This window comes from Meriones unguiculatus, chromosome 3, assembly GCF_030254825.1.
Source record: "Meriones unguiculatus strain TT.TT164.6M chromosome 3, Bangor_MerUng_6.1, whole genome shotgun sequence".
In the NCBI taxonomy this organism is placed as follows: Eukaryota; Metazoa; Chordata; class Mammalia; order Rodentia; family Muridae; genus Meriones; species Meriones unguiculatus.
Window position 1 is genome coordinate 11,395,280 of NC_083351.1, and position 24,093 is coordinate 11,419,372.

General features: G+C 55.6%; 1 protein-coding gene across 1 annotated transcript; it reads left to right on the forward strand.

Moving 5' to 3' along the window:
• The first annotated feature begins 1,252 nt into the window (after window positions 1-1,252).
• Window positions 1,253-24,093, forward strand: Padi3 (peptidyl arginine deiminase 3). Its single transcript, XM_021631279.2, has 16 exons — window positions 1,253-1,365; window positions 7,922-8,102; window positions 9,132-9,204; window positions 10,526-10,587; window positions 11,179-11,296; window positions 11,947-12,072; window positions 13,519-13,697; window positions 14,043-14,146; window positions 14,235-14,346; window positions 15,906-16,013; window positions 17,228-17,379; window positions 18,537-18,681; window positions 18,778-18,880; window positions 19,873-19,952; window positions 20,697-20,822; window positions 22,474-24,093. Exons 1-16 carry the CDS (start codon window positions 1,274-1,276, stop codon window positions 22,705-22,707), a joined length of 1,995 nt encoding a protein of 664 aa, XP_021486954.1. The 5' UTR covers window positions 1,253-1,273; the 3' UTR covers window positions 22,708-24,093.

Consider the following 24,093-nt stretch of genomic DNA (forward strand, 5'->3'; position numbering starts at 1 on the left):
CCTGACCACCGTTCACTTCTGTATCATCTTGCCCCTCGGGAGGTTTTGACCGCCAACATCAGCAGCAACAGCCTGCAGGAGAGTGAGCCCAGATCCATGTCAGTCCTGCCCAGCCGCGATTCCATCAGCCTCATGGCAGCCATTGCTCAATGGGGGGGGGGGGGGGAGTGACGTGCTGCCAGGAAGCCCCTGAGGCAGGGAGGAAGCCCGGTCCTGTCTTACAACCCAGGCTTTTAATTAAGGCAGTCAGGGGATCAACACAATGGCCCCATGGGTAGAGGTGCTTGCCACCAAGCCTGTCAGCCTGAGCTCTACCCTGGCGTGCACCCAGTGGAAGGAGAGAACCGACTCCTCTGGCCTCCATCCAGGCACCGTGGTACACATGCACACTGCCACCTCCATAAATGTAAAAATTATCAATATGCATGCAGAGACAACATTTTTAAAGAAAAAGGAGGCGGGGGGTGGGGGGAAGAAGGCCAGTGGGAGCCAAGGACGTGGCTCATGCCTAGCAAGCACAAATCTCAGGATTTGATCCCTAGCACTGGACACAACGGAGTAAGCTAGTGCAGACCTGCCATCCCAGCACTCCGGGGGCAGGAGGGTCAGAAGTGCGAGACTGTCCTAGGCCTCATAGTGACTTTGGAACATCTAAGACTCGAAAGAAAGAAAGAAAGAAAGAAAGAAAGAAAGAAAGAAAGAAAGAAAGAAAGAAAGAAAGAAAAGAAAAGAGAGGCAGGTAGGTGAGGAGAAGTGGAGGAGGAAAAGGAGTATGACCAGTATCTCTCACAGGCTTGCATGAAGAATCCAGTTGCCTGCAGCAGGTTGGAACTACTGGGAACCTGCATTCTTAGCAGCCCTTCCAGCAGTATGGAAAGAGGTGAGGCCAGAGAGCAGAGAAGGGCCTGGACAAAGCCCTGTGTTCCTCCGCACGGCCCATCTCCAGCGCCCCACCCCCACCCCACCCCATCCATCCCTGATGTGCTGGCCAAGCGCCTGTAGGGACTCGCTTTCTTTCCAGCTAGAAATTAGCTCCCTGGGTACCCTGGGGTGGGAGCTACGGGTTCCCTATGCAAATATCAGAGCCCTTCCAGCCAATCCTGAAGAGGGGATTGGCTCTTCGGCCTCTGAGAAGAGGCTAGACTTCTAGCGCTAGAGCCAATGGGCTTGCACCTTGGGCTGGAGGGGTGGGGCTGGGGACTTTTAAACCACCTCCAGGGGGACCTCTGGCTAGTGCTGGGTTTGGTGGCCAGAGCCCCCATCCTAGGCCGGTATGTCCCTGCAGAGGATTGTACGTGTGTCCCTGGAACACCCCACCAGCGCTGTGTGTGTGGTGGGCGTTGAGACCATCGTGGACATTTATGGGTAAGAGTTGGCCCTGGAGGGTCTGGGGTTCTTCATGCCGAGCCCCTGGGCCTTCCCCCCCTAGGAGCTGTGTAGCTGTTCCTCAGGGGACGGGTTGGGTCTGGGTGCTTAGTCTGAGGTCTTAACCTTGGAATTCACTGGTGTTCCAAGTGTGTCTCATGGGCCCAAGTGCCCAAGAGTGGGTCCTTTGCTGTAGTCAGCCGGGTTCACACGATGTTGGTCACAAAGTGCAAAGGAGGCACAGAGGGGGTGAGCCATCAGCCCAGGTCATACAGTCACCAGGAGGCAAAGCTGGGCTCTGAGCCCACTGCAGACTTCCTCGGAACGCCATGTCCAGCTGCTCAACCACTGGACCCCCGGGCTTCCGTTCCATCTTCACCAGCTGCTCACCACCTCTGTACTGTGCCTGCTTTATGCCAGGCTGAGCCTCTATGGCACAGGGTGGTTTGGGTGGAGGGGGTGTAGGAATGAGGCTGGTTCCTTAGGCTTTTGAGTCCCAGCACTGAGGCTGAGAAGGGGACAGAGTCCAAGGATGTTGGGGTCAGGGTGCCACCCCTCAGACCCTCCTGCCCGCTTCTTGGATGTGGCTTCAGCACCAGGACACCAGAAGTTCCCATGGGACTGAGTCGTCCTTGGCCAATAATGCCCCTACCCCTCCTGGGTCAGCCGAAAGGAAACCGTCTCAGGATATCGTCAGATGTGCCTGAGGGGCCAAAGTTTGAAACCCTTTGACTACAAGCTTCCAGAAGTAAGCATTTAAAAAGTGGAGTGAACCTGGCTGGAAGCACAGAGGTTTGAGGCCTGAGGTGTGGAGGACAGAAAGTGAGCTGCCCATCACGGGAAACCAGCAAGTCTGGGATGAGCTGCATACCAGGAGCTGGTGCCTGGCTGGGGGTAGGTGGGCTGTGGGCTGTGCAGGGGGCAGTTTGTGGCTTCCAAAGAAGCAGGTAGGATGGGAGGGGGTGGACACTGCCTGGCGCCATGGCCCGCTCCGGGACTGCATGCCCACGAGAGTGACTCACTGCCCAGGTGCCTTTGTGTGCATTGGGTAGATATGGCTCTGGTTTGACCCGTCCAGGGAGCTGGGGATAGCTCCTCCTCCTCCCTCTCCTGCTCCTCTCCCCCTCCTTCTCTTCTTCCTCCTCTTCCTCTCAGAGGTGGTGCCTTTGAGGATGGAGGATGGGCTGGTGAGAGGCAAGCAGCTGTTTGGGGCTGACTTGATTGACTAGGGCCATGGTGGGTGTTTACCCAGAAGATTGGGGATGGGACAGCCGTGGATGGTGATAGGGCTCTGGGGTCTTCTAGAAGGATGTCCACACACCCCGATGGCCAGTCACCCTGGGAAATGGAGTGTCTCAGTCATTTATTTATTTACGCACTCGTCATGGGCTTTTTGAGGGTTAGTGTATGCCCAGCCCTGGGGACTCTCAGAAGTGGAAGGAAGATGGTTGTTACAGGGGGCTGGCTGTCCAGTGGGGCTGCAGAAATGACTTATGTCTTAGAAAGGGAGAGCGAAAATGGACATCTTGGAGGGCTCTTCCTGGAGCCCGGCCTTGGCCTACAAACCAGGGGCTCAGCCCTGCTTCTGGCTGGTTCATCTTGGCAAGCACTTGCCCTATACTCTCCGCTTCTAGCTCTGCGAGGTGGTGGGCCAGTGACGTGATGGTGCACCAGGCTGTCAGTGGCCTGCAGCATCTTTGCTTCTTTACCCAGCTAAGCGAGCTTCCCACAGCCAAAGGGTGAGGGCATCCTCACCATTTCATAGATGAGGAAAGCATGACCCAGAGAGGTCAGCCAAGGTGTCAAAGCTCACACAGCCCTTAGCACCTTAGAGAGGCAGGGGGACATGGAACTGTTTGGTCCTTCCTTCAGGGACACTTAGGAGGAGGATGTAGATGGTACGTAGAATATAAACCAATGCTTACAATATGGAAAGCATTCTGTTGTGGTATCCATCACCACCATCATTACCATTACCATCACCATCATTACCATTACCATCACCATCATTTTACGGGTCTGCACCTAGCCTGCGCAGAGTCTCAAGTGTTCCCAAACCTTCCATGCACCAGCTGGCTAGGGCACAGCCCCTGAGCCCCACCAGGAGATGGAGGACTAAATGATAAGAGGAGTCAGCATGAGCCGAGCGATCAGAGTAGGCTTCCTGGAAGAGGAGCCTTGAAGGAGGAGGCAGGAGCGAGAACCCTCAGCAGAGCCTGACTGGCCGTGGTGAGAGGCAACCAGGAGCAGCTTCTGAGCAGCCAGGGAAGGAAGGGGAGATGCCAGGCCTCATCTGTGCTCCTGGAAGTACTTAGTCATCTTTACTTCTCACGTGCACGGTGATGCTCAGGGGATTGAAGGCAAGCCTGGTCTGTCTGTGAGACACAGGAGCTTCCGCCAGCTCCAAACGAACCATTCTCGGGGCTGAAACTTCAGCCTTGGAGGCAGAGAAAGAAAGTTTGCTTCTTGGAACTTGGGAACCAGGCTGGCCCGGCAGTGCCCTCTGGGGCTCACCCACCCCTTATTCTGAATAAGGAAACTTAGGCCTGGTGGGGGCAAGGACTTACCCAGGTCCAGAGATGAGCTAAGAGAGAAACCAGGCCTTGAGACCTAAACAGCCCGTGATGTCCGGTGATGGGGACCCAATTCCAAAGGTCCTGTGGGGCTGGTGGAACACCAGGAACTTATGTGTATTCAGACGTATATACGGGAAAGGCCGGAAGAGTTGGGTCTGGTCTGCCTGGCTGCAGTGGGGCAGAGGTCACGGGGTGGCTGCAGAGGTCACGGGTGTTTGCATGCTTCTTAGCTCTCTTGAATCAGCCCGGGTGCCTTGGCCTTGAGGAGGGAGACCCAGAAACAGCCCTTGGAAAAGCCGGAAGGGGAGGCCATGACTGAGGTGCACTAGGGAGGTCTTCATCAATGGGAAGCTGCCATAGCTTCCCCGTGGAAGCTTTCCTCAGGGAGCAGGTGGCTGTCCCTTGACACACCTGGTGGTGAGCTGTCACACCCACCGGCTCTGAACTGTCTCCACTGATGTGGCACCTCTGAGTCTTGTGGGAGTATACCTCTGGGCTCAGTTGATAGAGGGCTTCCTTCACACGTCTGGTGAAGGCCGTGGGTTTGATTCCTAGGACTATAAAAACCAGATATGCTGGCAAATGAGGTAGAGGCTGGAGAATCAGAAGTTCAAGGTCATCCTTAGATACATTAAAAACTTCAAGGCCAGCCTGGGTTACATGAGACCCTATCAAAAAATGAGACCCTGTTCCTGCCCCCCCACGCCCCCCCAAAAGTATGACCAGGCTAGCTCTGAATCTCAGGTGGGTGTGGCTGGGGTGCCTTGCAGTGGTGAAGCACACGATTATGTTTGAGGTTGGGGGGCTCATCACCAGTATCTCCCTCACTGCGGCTTGGGTCTCCCTCAAAAACAGACAAAAAAAACCTGGCCCAGCTCATTCGCTGAGGCCCTTGGACACCGCTTCCCCAGCTGGGAGGGCAGACAACTCAAGGAACCCATGACATGTCTGATGGAGCCAGGAAAAAGCCTTGAGTTTGGGTCCTGGTGTCTCCAGGGCTGGGCCATCCTGAGACACCGGCTCCTCCTCCCTGGGCCTCAGTTTCCTGGAAGGTAACTTAATGGGTTAGCATAGAAACTGCTTGCTCTTAGGCCTCAGAGCCTCAGAGCCTTAGAGCCTCCTGGACAACAGGGCCCGCTCCTCTGACCATCCTGTGCATGGACCTGGTTAGGGGGTCTTAGAGCCACTCAGTCTTTGGAGAAGTATCAGGGTGGTCACCAGTTTCCCGGGCCAGAGCAGAGTCGGTAGATGTGGGGTCCAGTGGGCCCAGGGTTTCCTGGGCCTAGTTGTGTGAGCAAAGCCGACAAGGAAGGGAGATCTAGGGTTCTCCTTGAAACTACCTCTCAGAGCCTGTGCTGTTTAGACTGTGGGCTCTGTCCCCACAGGCCAGCGCTGAGGGGACGTTGTCTGTTTTTTTTGTTTGTTTGTTTTTCTGTTTTAACTATCGGAACCTCTCATCAGTTTTGTTGTGGAGGCCAGAACTGCAGCCAGAGAAGGGAGGCGTCAGGTCAGCTTTGCCTGGGAAGTGAGGATGGCATTGAACAGTAGCCTAAAAAGGGAAGCGTCAGGCCGGCTTTGCATGGGAGTAAGGAAAGAGCTCAGCTGCAAGACCCGGAATTGCCGATTAGCACCTGCTTGACCTCGGGCCTCCTGAGCCTCAGTTTCCCCCAAAGTGAGACGATAGTGTGGCCCTCCTACCGGGACGGCTTCATTTAACAAGATCACCAGTGTCCTTTCCACAGTGGGCAGGGGAAGAGCGGGCTGACGGGACCCGGGATGGGGTAGTCTCACCCCCAAGTCATCCTTGCACTCCCAGTGGGAACTCAGGGCCAGCATTTCTAAGCAGCCCCTTTGCCGTGAGGCTTGGGCACCAGTAACCGTCAGAAAGCCTTGACTGATGGCCAGGTCCCTGCAGTGCCACCGGCACCGGGAGTTTGGTCCACAGGTTCCGGGCACTAGACACCTGTAAGATAAATGAGCTGTCTCCATTTTCAATGGCTGCCCACTTAAAAAAAAAAAAATTCCATTATTTATTTATTTGTGCATGTAGAGGTCAAAGGACAAGGTTCAAGAGTTGGGTCTCTCTTTCTACCATGTTGTCCTGGGAATCAAACTCAGGTGATCAGTGGTGGCCTGACTAAGGAAGAGCATTGCCTAACTTCCAGGAAATGGGGATCTGCTGCTTCTGACCCAGGTTCTTCCTCCAAGTAGACACCTTGGCCATCCCCACACACAGCTTTCTAAAGACTTATTTATTGATTACATATACCATGTTCTGCCTGCATGTGTGCCTGTACACCAGAAGAGGGCACCAGATCTCATTAGAGATGGTTGTGAGTCACCATGCGGTTGCTGGGAATTGAACTCAGGACCTTTGGAAGAGCAGCCAGTGCTCCTAACCTCTAAGCCATCTCTCCAGTCTATACACAGCTTTTATGTTGGGGCATCATGGATAGGGGGTCTGGGTGCCTTCTGACTGCCTCAGTTTCCCCGGCAGGAAAATAAGGTTGTGACCTTCACTCATTGGGAGTGCCTCACACCTACACCCTCTCCTTCCATCTCCTTGTCACTCCAGACTGCAGCCCTGAGGAGGCTGTGTCCTACCCTCCAGGACTGAGGGCAAGGCCAGGATTTGAACCCGGGCTTCCTGAGTGCGTCGAACACGAGTTTAATCACTTTGCATCACCCCCCTTCCCACTCAAGAACCATCGCTGGTTCCCCCGCTTCATTAGGATAAAATGGAAAACAAGTCACCAAGGTTGAACTCCTAAGTCTCCGGCGGGAAACCCCTTTTCCTCACATGCATCTCAGCCGCCCCAGCTCGCCGTCAGAGCTGTCTCCATCCGCCTGCAGCCTGCACCATAATTCATTTTAATAGCACCTTCCTTATCCCGGGCAGGAGTGTTCCAAGCTTTCTCGCGGCTATTAATACACTTGAGCCTCCTGGTTTCCCAAGAGCCTGGCCAAGTGGGTGTCATTATCCCACACTCTCTGTGATTTAGTCAAGGTCACCTGGCTGAAAGGGGACCCAGCTCCAAGTTCACCTGACTGCTGACTGGGCCCCAGCGTCACTGAGCCCTTGACTCTCCCAAGGCTGTAGTGTATTCTGCCTGTTCCTCCTGGCCAATTGGTCTCCAGCTTCCCGAGGGACTCCCAGCAACTCCTAGCGTGGCCTAGGGAGGGGCCAGGGAGTGACTGGGGCCTCGGAGCCAAAGAGCTGCTCATCAGGAAATTGTCAAGGCTCGTTGGCCCTCTGTGGTGGACTCGGGACTGAAGGAAAGCATGGCGCTGGGTCTGCTGTGGGAATCTGACCAGCTTCCTGGGTTACTGGAAGCCAGATGCCTCTGAAAGTGGGGCTGAGGTGCTCCCTGGAGTCCAAGAGAGAGCACTTCCTCCCTGGCTCAGGCTCCCACGTCTGTCTTTCTGGCTTCTTTCCTTCCTTCCTTCCTTCCTTCCTTCCTTCCTTCCTTCCTTCCTTCCTTCCTTTCTTCCTTCCTTCCTTTCTTCCTTCCTTTGTTGTTTTGTCTTACTATGTAGCTCTGGCTGTCCTGGGAACTCTCTATGTAGATCAGGCTCGCCTTGAACTCACGATAGATCTATCTGTCTCTGCCTTCCAAGTGCTGGTATTATAGGCATGTGTCGCTATGCCCAACCCATGTCTGTCTTTCTGACTCCATATCTGACTCCTCCATCCTTTGATTCACACACGTACACGTATGTGTGTGTGTGTGTGTGTGTGTGTGTGTGTGTGTGTATGTGTGTGTGTGTGTGTGTATGATTACCGGCCCCAAATGAGCTGGATGGTGATGGGATATTGGAATCTCAGCACTTAGACGCAAGAGTGCACACGGGTTTGCGTGGTCCCCGGGCTCTGCTTCCCATAGCTTGGGATGAGCGGCCAGGGTAGCTGGGGAAGGCTTCCTGGAGGAGGCATAGGTCTTGAGCCCCCTCACATGGCCCACGCTCCCCTGTCCTCTCAGGTCGGTTCCTGAGGGCACAGACATGTTTGAGGTGTACGGGACTCCTGGCGTGGACATCTACGTGTCTGCCAGCATGGAGAGGAGCCGAGAGCGAGCTGACACCCAGCGGTGGTGCTTCAACGAAGGGCTGGAAATCATCGTGGTCATGAACTCCCCTAGCAACGACCTCAACGACAGTCACGTGAGCTCATCACCCCTGGCCCAGCTCCGGCGGGGGGTGGGGAGCACTCGGCCTGAGGGCCACAGTGCTGGGTGTGAATCCCTGTCCTGGCTGTACGTCCTCAGACCTCTGTATATCAGTCTGAAGAATGGGGCCGCTCCTGCCCTACTTCCCAGGGAAGGGGGGATGGACCCTGAGCATCTTCCGTTTAACCAGCTCCCATGAAGGGAGGAGTTACTGTAGTCCTTCTGGGTCGGACCTCTGTGGCCCTCTGAATCTGGTGTCTGCCCCGAGCTCAATGAGCCCATTTTTTCAGAGGAAGAAACTTAGGCTGAGAGAAGATATAGCTTATCTGAAGTCACAAGTCCTGGTGAGGAGCTGAGTCAGTGAGGATCACAGAGTCCCTGGGGCTGGGCAACGGGACCTGCCAGCCTTCGGAGGCCCTTCGCGCTGCTCTGAAAATTAGGGCTCTCATCCTGAGCTCTTGGGCTCCCGTAGGACTGAGGAAGGCTGTAGGCGCTCCTCCCCTCCCCTCCTCACCTTTGAAATATTGGTGCAGAACTTTGGGGCTCCCATACTGAGGGTTAGGTGGCCTCCACAGGGCCCTGACACCGTGACCCAGATGAAGGGGCATGTCAGAGCCTGGACGGCTTGGCACGGGTGTCTGCAGGGCATGTCCCAGGGCGAGGAACAGATCAAAGGGTCAGTGATTAAACTGCCTGCACCGCCTTCTCAATGCCACCACCGCTGTCCTCACCCTTAATGGTGGCTGGGAACCGAGCCCGGACCAGCTGTGATGAGCCCCCAGCTCAGACAGGCACAGGGCCTTGGCTAAGAGATGCTGGGCTCAGGTCCAGGTCGTTGTTGGTAGGACTAGAACCCAGGTCTGCATGGGTGCAGGACGAATGGTGCCTGCTTTACAGATGCACCAAGGTATGGGAAACCGTGACCCTGGGGAGCTTAAAGGGGAGCTGACACAGGCTTGTGAGGGTCCTGTCCCTGCCCACCACGGGCCTGTCCATATGTGACACTGGGCATGTCTCTCTGCAGGTGCAAATAGCCTACCACTCCAGCCACGAGCATTTGCCCCTGGCCTATGCGGTACTCTACCTCACCTGTGTGGGTAAGCCGGGCCGGGCTGAGGGTGTGGCCAGGGAGCCCTGCCAGGGTTGGGGATGAAAGCAGTTAGGAGCAGGGCATGCAGATCTGCAGTAGAATAACATCCTGGCCTTTGCCCACAAACATGAACACACACACATTCACAGAGACACACATAAAAACACACACACACAAACACACTCAGGCAAATATGTGTGATGAAAGGCCCGGGGAGATGGCTCAGAGGGTAAGGTGGTTGCTGAACAAGTGAGAGGATCTGAGTTCAAACCCCCAGCTCCCAGGTAAGAGCGGTGCAGGGTGGCCTACGTTTGTAATCCCAGCACTGGGAGGGGAATCAGGAGGACCCTGGAGTCTTGCTGGCTAACCAGGCTAGCTGAATCTTTGAGCTCCAGGAAAGGTAAGATGGAAGCCAGGTGTGGTGACACAAGCCTTCAACCCCACCCCTGGGAGGCAGAGGCAAGAGGATCTCTGTGAGTTCCAGGCCAGCCTGGGCTGCATAGTGAGACTCTGTCTTAAAAATAAAAACAAAAATCGCTACACACGCCCAACCGTGCACGTTAGATGAATAACTACAAAGAAGCGCTTGACGCAGCAATCGCTGAGTCCGGGATCCGAGCCACCCCGCCCAGTGGCCCTGACGCTGACTATTCCCTCTACCTTCTATACGGCTTCTAACTGAGCCCGAGGGGCAAAGCGTGTGTGTAGTCGGTTAGGTGTCCATGTCTCAAGTCCCTCTGCACCTGCTCCTCTGAGTGGTGTGCTGGGGAGATTCCAGCATCCCTGTCACAAGGGAGGTGAAAAAAATCATCTGAGCTCTCTCCCTGCCCCCTTTAAGAACTAAGCCCATTTTATAGGCTGGCTCTGACCCCGTAGGCACTCTAAGCACTGCACTGTTGGCGTTTGTAAGGGATTCCAGCGGGAAAGTCAGGGGCAGGAGAGTAGATGCGGAGGCAGGGCTTTCCCAGGCTGGGCAGCGAGGTGGCTGAGGCCACCCTCACACCTGTGTCCTTCCGACACCCACATCCAAGCTTACTGATACAGTCCTCAAACACCTGGGGGCGGTGCCGCTGTGTCCCACACAGCAAGGGCCGGGGGGCTTCAGAACAGGAACCATCAAGAGGAGCTTCCTGAGGGAGCAAGCCTTTGGTTCATTCTTCGTCTTACCCTCCCCCCCACCAGCCTTTCCCCCTTGCCCAAGGATGGGAAACTCCAGGACCCCAACCTCTGGGTGTCTCCTGGGGATGGCACCCACCTGACTGGCCCAGATGGCTGAGGTGAATGCATGGTCTATCATGGAGACTCACCTCCTGCTGCCTCCCCAACAGACATCACCCTGGACTGTGACATGAATTGTGAGGACCGACAGGACAGGAGCTTCGTGGATAAGGTGGGCTTTCTACTGCGCCTCAGACAGAGGCGGCAGGTGGTAAAGTAAAATAAAATAAAAGTCTTGCTGGGCGTTGGTGGCGCATGCCTTTAATCCCAGAACTCAGGAGGCAGAGGACGGTGGATCTCTGAGTTCCAGGCCAGCCTGGTCTATAGAGCGAGTTCTAGGACAGCCAGGGCTACACAGAGAAACCCTGTCTCAAAAAAAACCTAAATAAATAAATAAATGCCACATTGTAAATGTCTTAGGCCTTGTGACCTATGCTTCTTTGAAGCAGCCACTTAATGCATAAACTAATCATGAGACTGTGTCCCAAGAAAACTTTACTGATAAATACAGGTAGCAAGCAGATTCCTCTCACAGGTAATGAATGTGAGGACCCAGATCTGGGCGGAAAGAGCAGCTTACTGTTCAAGACATGATTGAAGGTCTTTCGTGCGGCCTTGGTGCCACCGATGTTTCTTGAGCAGGGCTGCTTCAGCGAAGGGTGGACTCCTCACAGGACAGTGTGAGGGCTCAGGAGGCTGGCCAGCGAGTACTGAGCGGGAGCCTGGCCGGAGCCTGTTGCCAGCTGTGTTTTCTCACCGACAGAGGCAGTGGGTGTGGGGCCCTGACGGGTATGGAGCTATCCTGCTGGTGAACTGTGACCGGGACGATGTGAGCTCTAACACCCAAGATAACTGTGATGAACATGTGCGCTGCCTGCAAGGTGAGCATGCTGGGGCGGCGCATCTGCAGGCACCCGGGGTCCCTCCTCAGTTACCCCACAGGGGTCCCCACAAAAAGTGGGGCTCTGAAGGCGGGCAGGGGAGGGGCAGAATGAGGGCAGGGAGGGGCACCGTGAGACTCCTCAGGGTACAGCCCAGGCTGGCAGCTGCCTCTCCTGGCATCCCCAGCGCTTGTGGCGCTCGCCCCAGCATTCTCTTCCTACAGGAGAGGAGGGGCTGCTAGCACTGTTTGAGTACCTACTGTGTGCAAAGCCTTTCCCTCCCAAGATCTTTAGTCGTGCAAGGGGGTACGTGTTGTTACCCCAGTTCAGAGAGGAGGGTGCTGAGGCTCACAGGTCAGGAGGGTCCCCCGAATCGCACATCCACTCTGTGGGCTGCCAACCCCTTCCCACTGGATCTCTGACCTGTGTGGCTTGCTCAGTGAGGCGCCCAGGTGGCCCTCAACTCTGCTCCGGGATGAGGATGCCTGGGCCACATAGAGGACAGGAACCAGGGCAGTGTCCCGTGTGCACACGCCTCTCTCGTCCACACCACTGGGCTCTAGCCTCTCCGTGAGCTGAGGCTGGGAGTCCCGGCCCCTGACACCCTTGTGGAGCAGCTGTCAGTCAGCACCCTCTGTCTGGCTTCACAGATCTGGAAGATATGTCCCTCATGGTCCTTCGGACCCAGGGCCCTGAAGCCCTCTTTGACGACCACAAACTTATCCTGCACGCCTCCAGCTGTGATGCAGAGCGGGCACGGGTTTTCCATGTCTGTGGTAAGTGCATGCCGAGCACCCAACCAGGGGCCATGGGCAGATGTGTGTCGTCTGTCAGGTGTCCGTGTCTCAAATCCCTCGGCACCTGCTCTTCTGAGTGGTGTGCTGGGGAGATTCCAGCATCCCTGTCACAGCGTCACTTCATCTTCTCATCATCCGGGTTCGGCTGATGCCCTGGGCATCAATGCAGTCAGAGGTGGGGACCAGTTGGTCTCTCTCCCTCTCTCTCTCTCTCTCCCTCCCTCCCTCCCTCCCTCCCTCCCTCCCTCCCTCCCTCCCTCCCTTCCTTTCTTCCTTCCTTCCTCCCTCTCCTTCTTTCTTCCTTCCTTCCTCCCTCCCTCCTTCCCTCCCTCCCTCCCTCCCTCCCTCCCTCCCTCCCTCCCTCCTTCCCTCCCTCCCTCCCTTCCTTCCTTCCTTCCTTCCTTCCCTTATTGTGTATATGCATATAGTTTGAAACCTCAGCTGTCACTCCTCAGGCACTGTCTTTTTGTTGTTGTTTTATTCTGTTTGAGACAGAGTCCCTCACCAGCTTTTTAAGCATGAGCTCTGGGCACAGAAGTTGGGTGGGTCCTCAAGCTTGTACATCAAGCACTTTTTTGACTGTGCCGTCATCCCTGTAGCTGGTAGAATGGGTTTCTGCACTCCCACCCCGGAAGTGGGCTTTCTTCTTTCTTTCTTTCTTTCTTTCTTTCTTTCTTTCTTTCTTTCTTTCTTTCTTTCTTTCTTTCTTTCTTTCTTTCTCTTTCTTTCTTTCTTTCCTTTCTTTCTTTCTCTATTCCCACCACCACCACACACACAGACAATGTTTCTCTGTGTAGCCCTGGCTGTTCTATAACTTACTTTGTAGACCAGGCTATCCTCAAACTCAGAGATCCGCCTGCTTCTGCCTACCAAGTGCTGGTATTAAAGGCTCACCACCAGGCCTGGTGACATGTTTAATTTTGATTGGGTATGTTAATTAGGTGAGCCAAAGGAGGCTTTTGATTGCTGGACTTCAGTACTTCCATAGCTGGATCTTAGGAGTCAGCGTCAGGAGGAGGAAGTGGCTAAGTAGTGGTGCCTGTGGACATCCTTGTATACAGGCGCAGGTGTTCATGGAGGCCAGGAGAGGGGATCAGGTCCACTGGAGCTGGAGTTACAGGTGGTTGGAGCCTTCCAGCATGGGCGCAGGGCCCGCGAGCAGCAAGCCCTCTTAGCCACTGAGCTGTTTCTCCAGCTCCTGTCTGCATGTTCCCATAGGGAAGATGTCTGGAGGTACATGATGCATTAGGGTGAACCTTGTCCCTTAGAAAAGAGTGCCCTTCCCCACTGTGCCCTTTTCCTCCTTGCTGGGGGTAGGAGACCAAGGGCTGTTTGCCTTGTGGCTGGGTGAAAGGGCTCAGCTCTCCCGAGACGTTCACATCTCCTGAGCGGCCCAAGCGTCAGGGCCGTTTCCTCTTCCCGTAGGTCCAGAGGATTCCTGTGAGGCCTATAGGTGTGCTCTGGGCCCGGACAGGATGTCATACGAGGTACCCCGCCTGAGCGGCTATGAGGAGCGCTTCTTCGTGGAGGGCCTCTCCTTCCCTGATGCTGGCTTCTCGGGGCTCATCTCCTTCCATGTCACCCTGCTGGATGACTCCAATGAGGTAAGGGTAGGCAGAGGGTGAGGCGAATGTTCTGTTCCAGGAAGATGTGGGCACAGCTGGAATTAAAGGCCTCACTCTCTCTCATGACCCTACAGGGCATCTCCATCCTTTAGAAAAGCCAAGGGATTATTGGCATATACCTCCATGCCCTCTCTATGCAGTGGTGGGGACAGAACCCATGACTTTTCGAATGCTAGGCAAGCACTCTACCAGATGAGCTTCAGCCACAGCCCAAACCAGGGTGGTTCTTGAGGACCCTGGGGGAGGGGCTTCAGAGTACCCGAAGTCCCGTCCAGCCACTGGACTCGCGAGTCCGGCTCTCTTTATCTTGACCCTCCTTCGAAGGACTTCTCCGAGACCCCGATCTTCACTGACACGGTGGTGTTCCGAGTGGCGCCCTGGATCATGACGCCCAGCACCCTGCCGCCCCTGGAGGTGTACGTGTGCCGGTGAGTGTGGGTGGCGTCCTCGCCCTGGAGTCGTCGCCGTTCCTGGGCCCTGGCTCTGAGTGCCCCCCTCCTCCCCGACTGCTCGCAGGGTGAGGAATAACACGTGCTTCGTGGAAGCCGTGGAGGAGCTGGCCAGGAAGGCGGGCTGCAGGCTCACCATCTGTCCTCAGGCAGAGAACAGAAACGACCGCTGGATCCAGGTAACGGGCAGCCCCCAGCCACACCATCCTGCAAGGAGATACCGAGGCTCCCTGACCCCAGACAGAGTCCTCATCCCAGAATCCCTCAGGCTGCTGAGTGAGGTGACAGAGGCCATGCACTCCCGCCATGCAGCAGCCGAGCTAAGAGGGGACGTTAGGCAGCGTCTGGAGACGTTGTGGTTGAGGGGGAAGGACTGGCCGTTAGCACCTACAGTCCCATAGTGTCACCAGAACTTCGGTAAACCCCACAGGGTACAGTCTGCTCCAGTGTATCCACAGCAAGGGGCTGGGAAGCCCCGCTGTGCCGAATAACTGCTCCAGGACCCCGGAGTCCGGGATGCGAAGGATTAGCAGCGTCCCACAGGGGACTGGAGGAGGCCTTACTGTCCTGCGAAGGAAATGGATGGGGGGGAGGAGGTCAGGGTGTGGGACTTCTAGTGGAAAGCCCTAAGGGAGGATCCTCAAAGGAAAAGGCGGGAGGACGGAGAGGCTGGGAAGGGGCCTCTTGTGAGCTGGACTTGATGGTCCCGGGAATGTGGGGACTATTCCCTGCTGTTTCCCAGGCGCTCCCCACCCCACCCCCAGGCCCTGCACAGCGTCACTTCATCTTCTCTGGCCTCTTGTAAGCATCCCTGGGTGTTTGCTGATGAGCTCATGCAATGAACACCCACTGTGCTGACAAAGGCAGTGCTGGACCTCAGAACTGCCAGTCACCCGGTGGGATGGGAGGGGGAGGGGAGTCCTGCAGAGGACCAGCATGTGCGAAGGCCCAGGGATAGGTAGGAGGAGGAGGAGGAGGCAGAAGGCAGAGCCTCTTTGCTCCCTGGGGCAGGGCAGTGGTTCTGGGAAGGGACAAGCGCTGGGGTGAATGGAGTTTCCCGTTCGGCTAGACTCTAGCTCCGAGAGGTTAGGGTTAGCCCCGTGAGGTGAGGTGATTCGGGGAAGGATCCTGGAGTGACGCAGCTGGAGTTTAGGTTCTTGCTGTTGCCAGGCTGCGTGCCCTTGAAGAAAGAGCTGGCCTTCTCTATTTCTCTCGACCCTCACCGTCTGAGTGATAACAGGGTGTTCTATGGGTGAGTCATAGAGATTAGAGGAATCAGTGTTCATAAAGAGCTCAGGGCCTGGCACACAGCAGGCTGCTGTCTCGCTGTGCCATCATGCATTCCGGGCTGTTGTTTCCTTATGCATTCTGAGGAGGAGACATCCCTGTCTCTGAGGTCCATCAGCACTGCTAACTTCATGGCTAGCCTGGAGGCCATGGGAGCGGACGCATGCTCAGTGGGTGGCCCCGTGTGTCGGCCACTCTGCATCTATCTCTGTACCCACCCTGGCCTGTCCCAGCACGGGCACACCCCAGAGTCTGTAGTCTCCTGTGTTCCCATGTGACTCCCGTAGTCTCATAGGCAACCAAACCCCAGCCCATTCTCTTCGCTGGCTCCCCACATCCAAGGCCCGAGAATGCTCCACCCCTAGGAGCCAGCCTCCCTGAGAGCCTCAGTGCCCAGCACTAGGGGGCGCTGCTGGCCGTCCACAGCTATGGTCTCTCTCCCCATCGGCAGGATGAGATGGAGCTGGGCTACGTGCAGGCACCGCACAAGACCTTGCCGGTGGTCTTTGATTCCCCAAGGAATGGGGAGCTGCAGGGCTTCCCTTACAAAAGGATTCTGGTGAGTGGGGGGCATGGCGTCCCTGGAGACGGAGAGCACACATCCCCAGGGGACACCGAGGTGAACAGGGAATAGCCCTCGGAAGCTTGTTCTGTGGGCGAGAGCAGGCTGGCCAGTGACTGTCGGAGAGAGGGCCAGTGGCGTTTGTGAAGAGGTGAGGAGGGTCTTACGGCATAAGCCTATCCCACACTTTATATGGGATAGACTTATGCTGATATGTCCATTTATCTGTGCCTCCAATGAGACAGAGTACTGTGTGTTTTTATTTGCTGGTGAGGGGGGGAGGCGGGTCGCACAGCTGGCAGAACCTGAGGGCCCTGATATCAGAGCATCTGGCTGTCATTCCCAGGCTGTGTGATACTGTCAGACTTAACGTCCCTCTCAGGGCCTCTATTTCCTCAACTGCAGTAATAGCTTCACAGGCATTTATGAAGGAAGCCTGGCATTGTCACGGTGATGGCTGCCTGCCGAGGAGGGAGCCTGGAGTTCTGTGAGCGTGTGCTGGCTCTTAGGATAAACAGACTGAGGGTGAACGCAGAGGAGCCCTGAGCACAGAGGGGAGACTCCTTTAGCTCCATAAGGGATGGGTTCCTCACTGGGTCACTGGATCACATGGCATCAGGCACTCTTTGGCCCTCAGTGATGTCTGAATTCCTTCAGAGAGACCATGAGGTTCCTCACCAGTCTCTGGTCCCCTTGGGCTGGACTTGACAGGAGGGCCTGTGGAGTTCAAGGAGCCTGTTGCCTCAGGTTCCATGTCTAATGGGTGGGGGGGGAGTAGAGCTTGTGACAGGCAAAATGACACTGGCCTGTCAGGTCCACCACGGCCCTGGGGACTGACTGCTTCCCAACTTTGGTCCTTTGCACATGTGACATAAAAACCAGATCCATGGGCTGGAGAGTGGCTCAGAGGTTAAATGCACTGACTGTTCTACCAAAGGTCCTGAGTTCAATTCCCAGCAACCACATAGTGGCTCACAATCATCTATAATGAGATCTGGTGCCCTCTTCTGGCGTGCAGGCAGAATGCTATATAAATAATAAACAAATAAATATTAAAAAAAAAAATAGATCAGAGCCCATGTCTGACCCAGTATTCCCACCTGAAGAATGGGAGGCTGCTCCCGTGCCGTCTTTTAAGAGCTCAGAGCCCATCACATGAGTTCAGGCTCTTCCTGGTACTTGCCGCTGCCTGACTCAGTTTTCCCCACCAGGGTCCAGATTTCGGCTACGTGACTCGGGAACCTCGAGACAGTTCTGTGAGTGGCCTGGACTCTTTCGGCAACCTGGAGGTCAGCCCACCTGTGGTGGCCAATGGGAAGGAGTACCCCTTGGGGAGAATCCTCATTGGGGGCAACCTGCCTGGGTAAGAGGCTCTGGGTGGTGATGGTGGTGGTGGGCCTGGGGGAGATCCGCCTGGGCAGGCTGCTCTCCAGACTGCCTGAGCTTCCTCTAGGATATCAGATAGGACCTGCGAAGCAGGCCAGAGCCTGCAGGGACCTAGGATGTCATTAAATCCAACCCTTTCCTTTTTCAAGGGGCCCAGAGAGGCTAGACAAGTCCTCTGATTGTGAAATAAATATATGGAACTGATAAGAGAGGGTTATCACCTGAGAACATAGAAGGAAAAAAATCATTTAGGTTAAAGCTTGTTTGTACTATAGTGGAAATTACTACTGTTAGGTCTTTTTCTGAGAGCAGGAGAGGAATTGAGTGAAATGTGGGTTGAGACAACAGTAGCCCTGTTGTACACACACACACACACACACACACACACACATACACACACATGCACACACGCACACGCACGCGCACGCAGAGGTAGGGTTTTCTGCACCTGACACAAGTTGCTGATAGATAAGGGGAGTCCAGTTTTACACTCAAGCTGAACGAAGCCGCTAGAACGGATGAGCTAAAATAATTATGGACCCAGAGCCCGGCTAGAGAGAGGATGTTGGGGCCGCACCACTGGTTCTGTTCCACAAGGCAGAAGAAGGGTGGGTGGGCTGCAAGGACGTGAACGGAAAATGGCAGGGCCGTGAAAGCCACTCTCCCACTGGCATCTGGGAAACTGAGGCTGCAGCGAGAGAGGTGTGAGCTAGCTCTGGGAAGAACTACTCAGCTATGTGAGATACAGAGCAAGGGTGGTGTGGGGTGAGCCGTTTCCTGGAGAGCACAGTTCTGAGGACTCACTGTAAGCAGCCTGCGCTTACTCGGAAGTCTCCCTGGGTGGAATATTAAATACACTCACTGTCCTTTCCTGTTTGTAGAGTGTTTTGTTTTGAGGTCTTGAGATTAAAGTCTTGCCATGTAGCTCAGGCTGGCGTGGAAGTCACTGTCTATCCAGGGCCGGCCTTGAATTTGCAGTCTTCCCGCCTCAGCCTCCAGCCTGGAAGGTGAGGTCTGTGCCACTCCGCCTGGGAGTGCGTTCAGGCGGCAAGTGCTGCGGAGAGCTGCCCTCCGGACATCCATTTCTTCTGGAGCGCCTGTTCAGTTTGGTGTCTTTTCCTAACCCCTGCCCAGGTCGAGAGGCCGCAGGGTCACCCAGGTGGTGCGAAACTTCCTGCATGCCCAGAAGGTGCAGCCCCTGGTGGAGCTCTTCGTGGACTGGCTGGCCGTGGGCCACGTGGATGAGTTTCTGAGCTTTGTTCCTGCTCCGGATGGGAAGGTAAGGACCTGTGGGCCTGCCTGGGCAGCTTTGAGAGTTTGGGGCCCGTGGGCACGCAAGGCCGTGAGCTCAGCTGTGCCTGCTCTCCACACACAGGGCTTCCGGCTCCTCCTGGCCAGCCCCGCTGCCTGCTTCAGGCTGTTCCAGGAAAAACAGAAATGGGGCCATGGCAGGGCCCTCCTTTTCGAGGGGGTCATTGGTGAGTAAAAGTGTCAAGTCACTCCCCCAAAAAAGCAATGTATTGTCTCTTTCCTGAAGTGAGCACACCATGACTTCCAAAAGGAACGAGCATTCTAAAACTAGATGGTACCCCAAAAATTCAGGACTGCTTCCTCCTGATGTGACACCCTGTGTCACTGGTGACCACCGGCTATGATGGGCACAGGGCTGTGGCAGGTGCAGGGCAAGGGGTGTGGAGAAGGTGAGAGCCAGGTGTGCCCGGGTGTGGCCAGGGATGTCCCATCAGGCCTCTGCTCAGAAGGTCCCGGAGCCCAGGGTCAGTGTTCTTTGGTGGCTGGTTTGGAGTGTGGATGAGTTATTAAGTGGAGTCTAACAGATCTATGAACCTCCATTGCCGGCCTTCTGTCCCCCTAGAACGGGCTCTCTGCCACCCTCTGCCTTGCTCTCTGAAGCCCCAGCTGCCATGCCTTCTATCCCCGGCCATCATAAAGTGTAGTTGCTGTCCTCACCTGCGATAGAGACCTGGCTTGGGGAGGCGTCCACAGCCCTTTCGGGGGCAGCTGAAGGGCAACTTGGTGGGAGATTGTTTTTTGGTTTTTGTTCTGTGGTTGTTTGTTTTGTTGTTTGAATGAAAAGCCTGTGTTTCACTGTTCAGTGGAGCAGTTTGATGGGCAGGGTGGGCTGGGCTACAGCTGGGCATGGTGCAGGCCTGAAACCCCAACCCTCAGGATAGTCAGGAGAAATGCAGGTGTGAGGCTAGCCTGTGTTACACAGTGAGAGCCTGGCTCGTTAAACCAAAAATAAATAAAATAAAGTCCTTTTTGGCACCAAAGTCCTAGATTCTCTCGGCCACATGGGAGGCGGAGGACGCCCTCGCTCCAGTCTGCTCCCAATTCCCCTGCCCCCAGCACAGCACAGGGGCCAGAAAATAAACCAGCAGCTGTGTTCCCTAAGCCATCGCCCCAGAGGGACCCTTGTGCTAGCCCCCAGGCCTCTCCGTCTCTTTCACAGGTGACAGGCGTGTCAAGACCATCTCCATCAATCAGGTCCTTTCCAACCAGAACCTTATCAACTTTAATAAGTTTGCACAGGTACAAAGGTCATGGGGCCGTAGGTAGGAGGTGGGTGTGGATGGGGCTGGGGTCCAGGCCAGGACCCACAGTCCACCAAAGGTCGGTCATGCGGAAACAGACCCTCCTTTAACCTGGGAGAAGTAAGGGGGTGAGCCTGTCTGCATCTGAGAAACACAGGCAGCTGTAAGCACTGAGATAGATGTAACTCGTCCCCAGGAAGGATGTCAGAGTCTGCAGTGAGGGTATTGACTGTCATGCCCCTGCAGTTGGGACGGTGTGAAGACACAAATGAGGAAAGGATCGGGGAAAACCAGTGGCAAAGGCACTGCAACCCACGAAGCCAGAGGGTGGCAGGGGAGGTGGCGAGAAGGGGGCAGATGGGGAATAACAGTGAGGCTGTGGCCAACAGCCCAGTGCAGAGTGGTCATAGACCTGAAGAACTTGGGGAAGTCAACATTATGACGTTACCTTTGGCCTGGGGATCCAATGCCCTCTGGTGGCCTCTGTGGTTACTGCGCACACACGCACATATACACACACTTACTGGTAACCTATCTTAAGCCACCATGCGTGGAATGCAGTCACTAAGTCAGGGTCTCGGATAGCATGTTCTCAGTGTTGGCTCAGGGATAGCTAGTGAGACAGGACATGGAGGGTGGGATCTAGGCAGGTAGGGTTTGTAGAGTTGGTGGTGGGCGCTTGAGCACCTGCCTCAGCCATGCTGCCGAGGTCTCTCCAGTGTGGTCCCTGGCCTACCTGCAGAGCTGCATTGACTGGAACCGTGAGGTGCTGAAGCGGGAGCTGGGTCTGGCCGACTGTGACATCATCGACATCCCGCAACTCTTCAAGGCGGAGAGGAGGAAGGCCGTGGCGTTCTTCCCCGACTTGGTGAGGTCCTCACCCAGCACCTGGGCTTTCTCAGACAAGGCTGTTGAGTCTCACTTCCAAGGGAGGGCATTTGATTGCCTTCGTGTGTGGAATTGCGGTGACCAGGGATGGTGGTGGGGAAGATCAGGGTCCCAGGCTGTGCAGGGAAGGGACCCACTTGACATCTGAGGGCATGAAGAAAGGTTGCATGTGATCATGTGTGCAGATCACGTGACTTCACCCAGGAGCTGAAGGGGTTCTGCCCTGATTTGGTCCTCCCAGCTCTCTGCTGCCCACAACACACACAAGCATGTGTCCCATGGGGAACAGAGATGGCTGGGAGCGGTCCCTGTTCTCCAGTGAGGGGACCGTCTCCTCCTGACTCTGAGGATATGTCCCAGTTATCTCTCTGCTGTCTGTAAACCTTAATTGTGCATCTCAGACACCCCAACACTTGGAGCTCCCCTCAAGAATCCTGACTGACAGGGAGGGTCATGGCTGCCTTCTAACATACTGCTGGGGGTAGGTCACCATTGCTGCCTGGTCTTCAGCTGGCCTCTCTGCTCACCATCCGCAGGGCTCATATCCACTGTATCCTAACCCTGACCCAGCCCTCCTTTCCTTCCCTCTCTGGCTTTTTGCCCTTGCTTGCAAAGCCTTTCTCTGCTCCCCTTCCTTCCTGCACACTTGGGGCAGCTGTGTAATTAATGCTCTGTGCTCCCGGAAGTTTGTGCAAGGGCTGAGGTTCTTGTGTTGGCCCACCCAAGCTGGCTCGGCCAGCTGCAGCTTTGACACAAGGCCACTGTGACATCTGAGGGTGGGGACAGCTGTGGCAAGCCTTTAGCATGGCCTGGAGCTCTCCCGTTTCTGTGTCCACACCATTTCCTCGGCTTGTTTCCCCTCCCCCACCTCTGTCTCCCCTTTGCTGTTCTTGGTTACTTTCCTGCTGCTGTAACAAAGCACCCTGACCAAGGCAGGGTCTAGAAGAAAACATTCAATGGAGGCTTACGGTTTTCGAGGGTGGGTCCGTGGCCTCCATGACAAGGAGCATGGTAGCAGGCAGGCAGGCATGGCGTTGGAGCAGTAGCTAAGTGTTTACATCTGAACCGCAAGCGCGAGGCAGATAGTTAACCGTGTGGGCCTTTTGAAACCTCACAGCCCACCCCCAGTGACACACCTTCTCCAACAAGGCCACGCCTCCTACCCTTTCCCAAACAGTTCTACCAGCCGGGGACCAAGCATTCATATATGTGAGCCTATGGAGCCCATGCTCATTCAAATGACCACAGTGAACACGGGCATGAGAGGCAGGTCCTGTATAGACAAAAACTGAAACTCCTCCCAGGTCAACTCTAACTTCCTGGGAGACAGAATCTGATCAATTCGTCCTGGCCAGCTGTTCAACTTGGTCCAATCAGAGATAGCCTAGGAGGTCAGGGTTCCGTTGCACAAACACGGCAGCCACCAACAGGCCACCAGTGAGGAGCGCGGTGGCTGAAGTCGCAGGGCTGGGCTGGGCAGATGTGGTCGGCAGGCGTCTGATCCCCTGCTGCTCTCCAGCCAGCGTGCAGAGGTGTTCCGGGCCACCTGGAGACAAGCTGTCCTGGGGCCTCCGGGGTGGGAAGGTGATGTTGCCGTCCTGATTCTGACCTGGGTGCCCGCTTTCCCGCAGGTGAACATGCTGGTGCTGGGCAAGCACCTGGGCATCCCCAAGCCCTTCGGGCCCATCGTCAATGGCCGCTGCTGCCTGGAGGAGAAGGTGCGCTCCCTGCTGGAGCCGCTGGGCCTGCACTGCACCTTCATTGATGACTTCACACCCTACCACATGCTGCACGGGGAGGTCCACTGCGGCACCAACGTGCGCCGGGAGCCCTTCGCCTTCAAGTGGTGGCACATGGAGCCCTGAGCCACCACCCATCCCCCACCCTTCCCCTGGGATGGGGCGTGGGCCCAGTGGCAGATGGAGACTGAGACAGACCCCAGAGCAACTAACACTAAGAGATTGCCAGTCTCTAGACTGAGTGCCCAGGGTGACCCATGCCCCTCAGAAGCCTCTCTCAAGGTGCCCGAATTCTTCTGCAGCCCGTCCTGTTCCCAGACATGAATCCTCTTGGTGCCCCTCAAAGAAGGGCCTTGTGTCTAAAGATCTCTCATGTGGATGAATGTTACTGGTGGGGACACCCCAAAATAACATCCCCACACAGTCCAAAATGCTTCTGTCTATGGGTAAATCCACTTGGGAGTCTAGAAGGGTTGCTACATTATCTCATCAGCGCCTTGACCTGTACTTCCTGTGGCGGAAAGTCTGGGGGTTCTGTTTTGGCCAGTTGAAGCTTTTGGTTGTAAAGTCATTGTGTTCCACATGGACAAGAGAGTCTACCCCTCCCACCCCCAGGAAACACCCCCGGGGTCCATTCAGGTCAAAGTGTGACCACCATTCCCCATATAAGCTCCTGGCAAGGACCGGAGCTCTGCCCCACCCAGCCTGAGCTGCCACACAGTGGGTGCTTCTGTGAGCTATCACACAGTGGGTGCTTCTGTGAGCTATCACACAGTAGGTGCCTCTGTGAGCTGCCACACAGTGGGTGCCTGTCCATGCTTTTGGAATGGCAGCTATCTCTTAGCCTTCCAAGCTCCCCATCATCTGAGGCCTGGGTATCTGGTTGTCCAAACCCTCTTGGAAGTGATGTGACTGGATGGCTGTTGAAGCTTAGGAAGACGGGAGTGTCTTTCATAAGACATGAGACTGATCCCGGGAGTCCCGCCATCTGGAGGAGGAGGGTCAGCTGGCCTGGGAGCTGTGTGAGAGAAGAGGCCACTGGCTGACTTAGCCCTGTGCCTTCTGCCTAAACTCCCGGCCCCGCAGTAGAGGCCCAGGCAATCCCACCCCAGGCAACCCCACCCCAGGCTCCTCGAAGGCAGGACTCAGTGGGACAGTTGAACCTTTCCACATACAGGGAGAGGGGAGGGGCTTGGCTGTCTCAAGATGTGTGTTCTGTGGGTCCAGCTGGCCAGTAAACAGTAGCACAAATGCCGTGCGTCTAACCTTTGCCTTTCTTTGGTGATTAAAATGAGAGGGTCCCTTGCCTAGATACTCCTCTGGAATCTGAGGCTCAATAACCCCTGAGGACAGGGGTCTGAAGAGGTGGCTCAGAGGTTAAGAGCACTGTCTGCTCTTCCAAAAGGTCCTGAGTTCAATTCCCAGCAACTACATGGTGACTCAGAACCATCTATAATGAGATCTGCTGCCCTCTTCTGGTGTGCAGGCACACGTGCAGACAGAACACTCTAT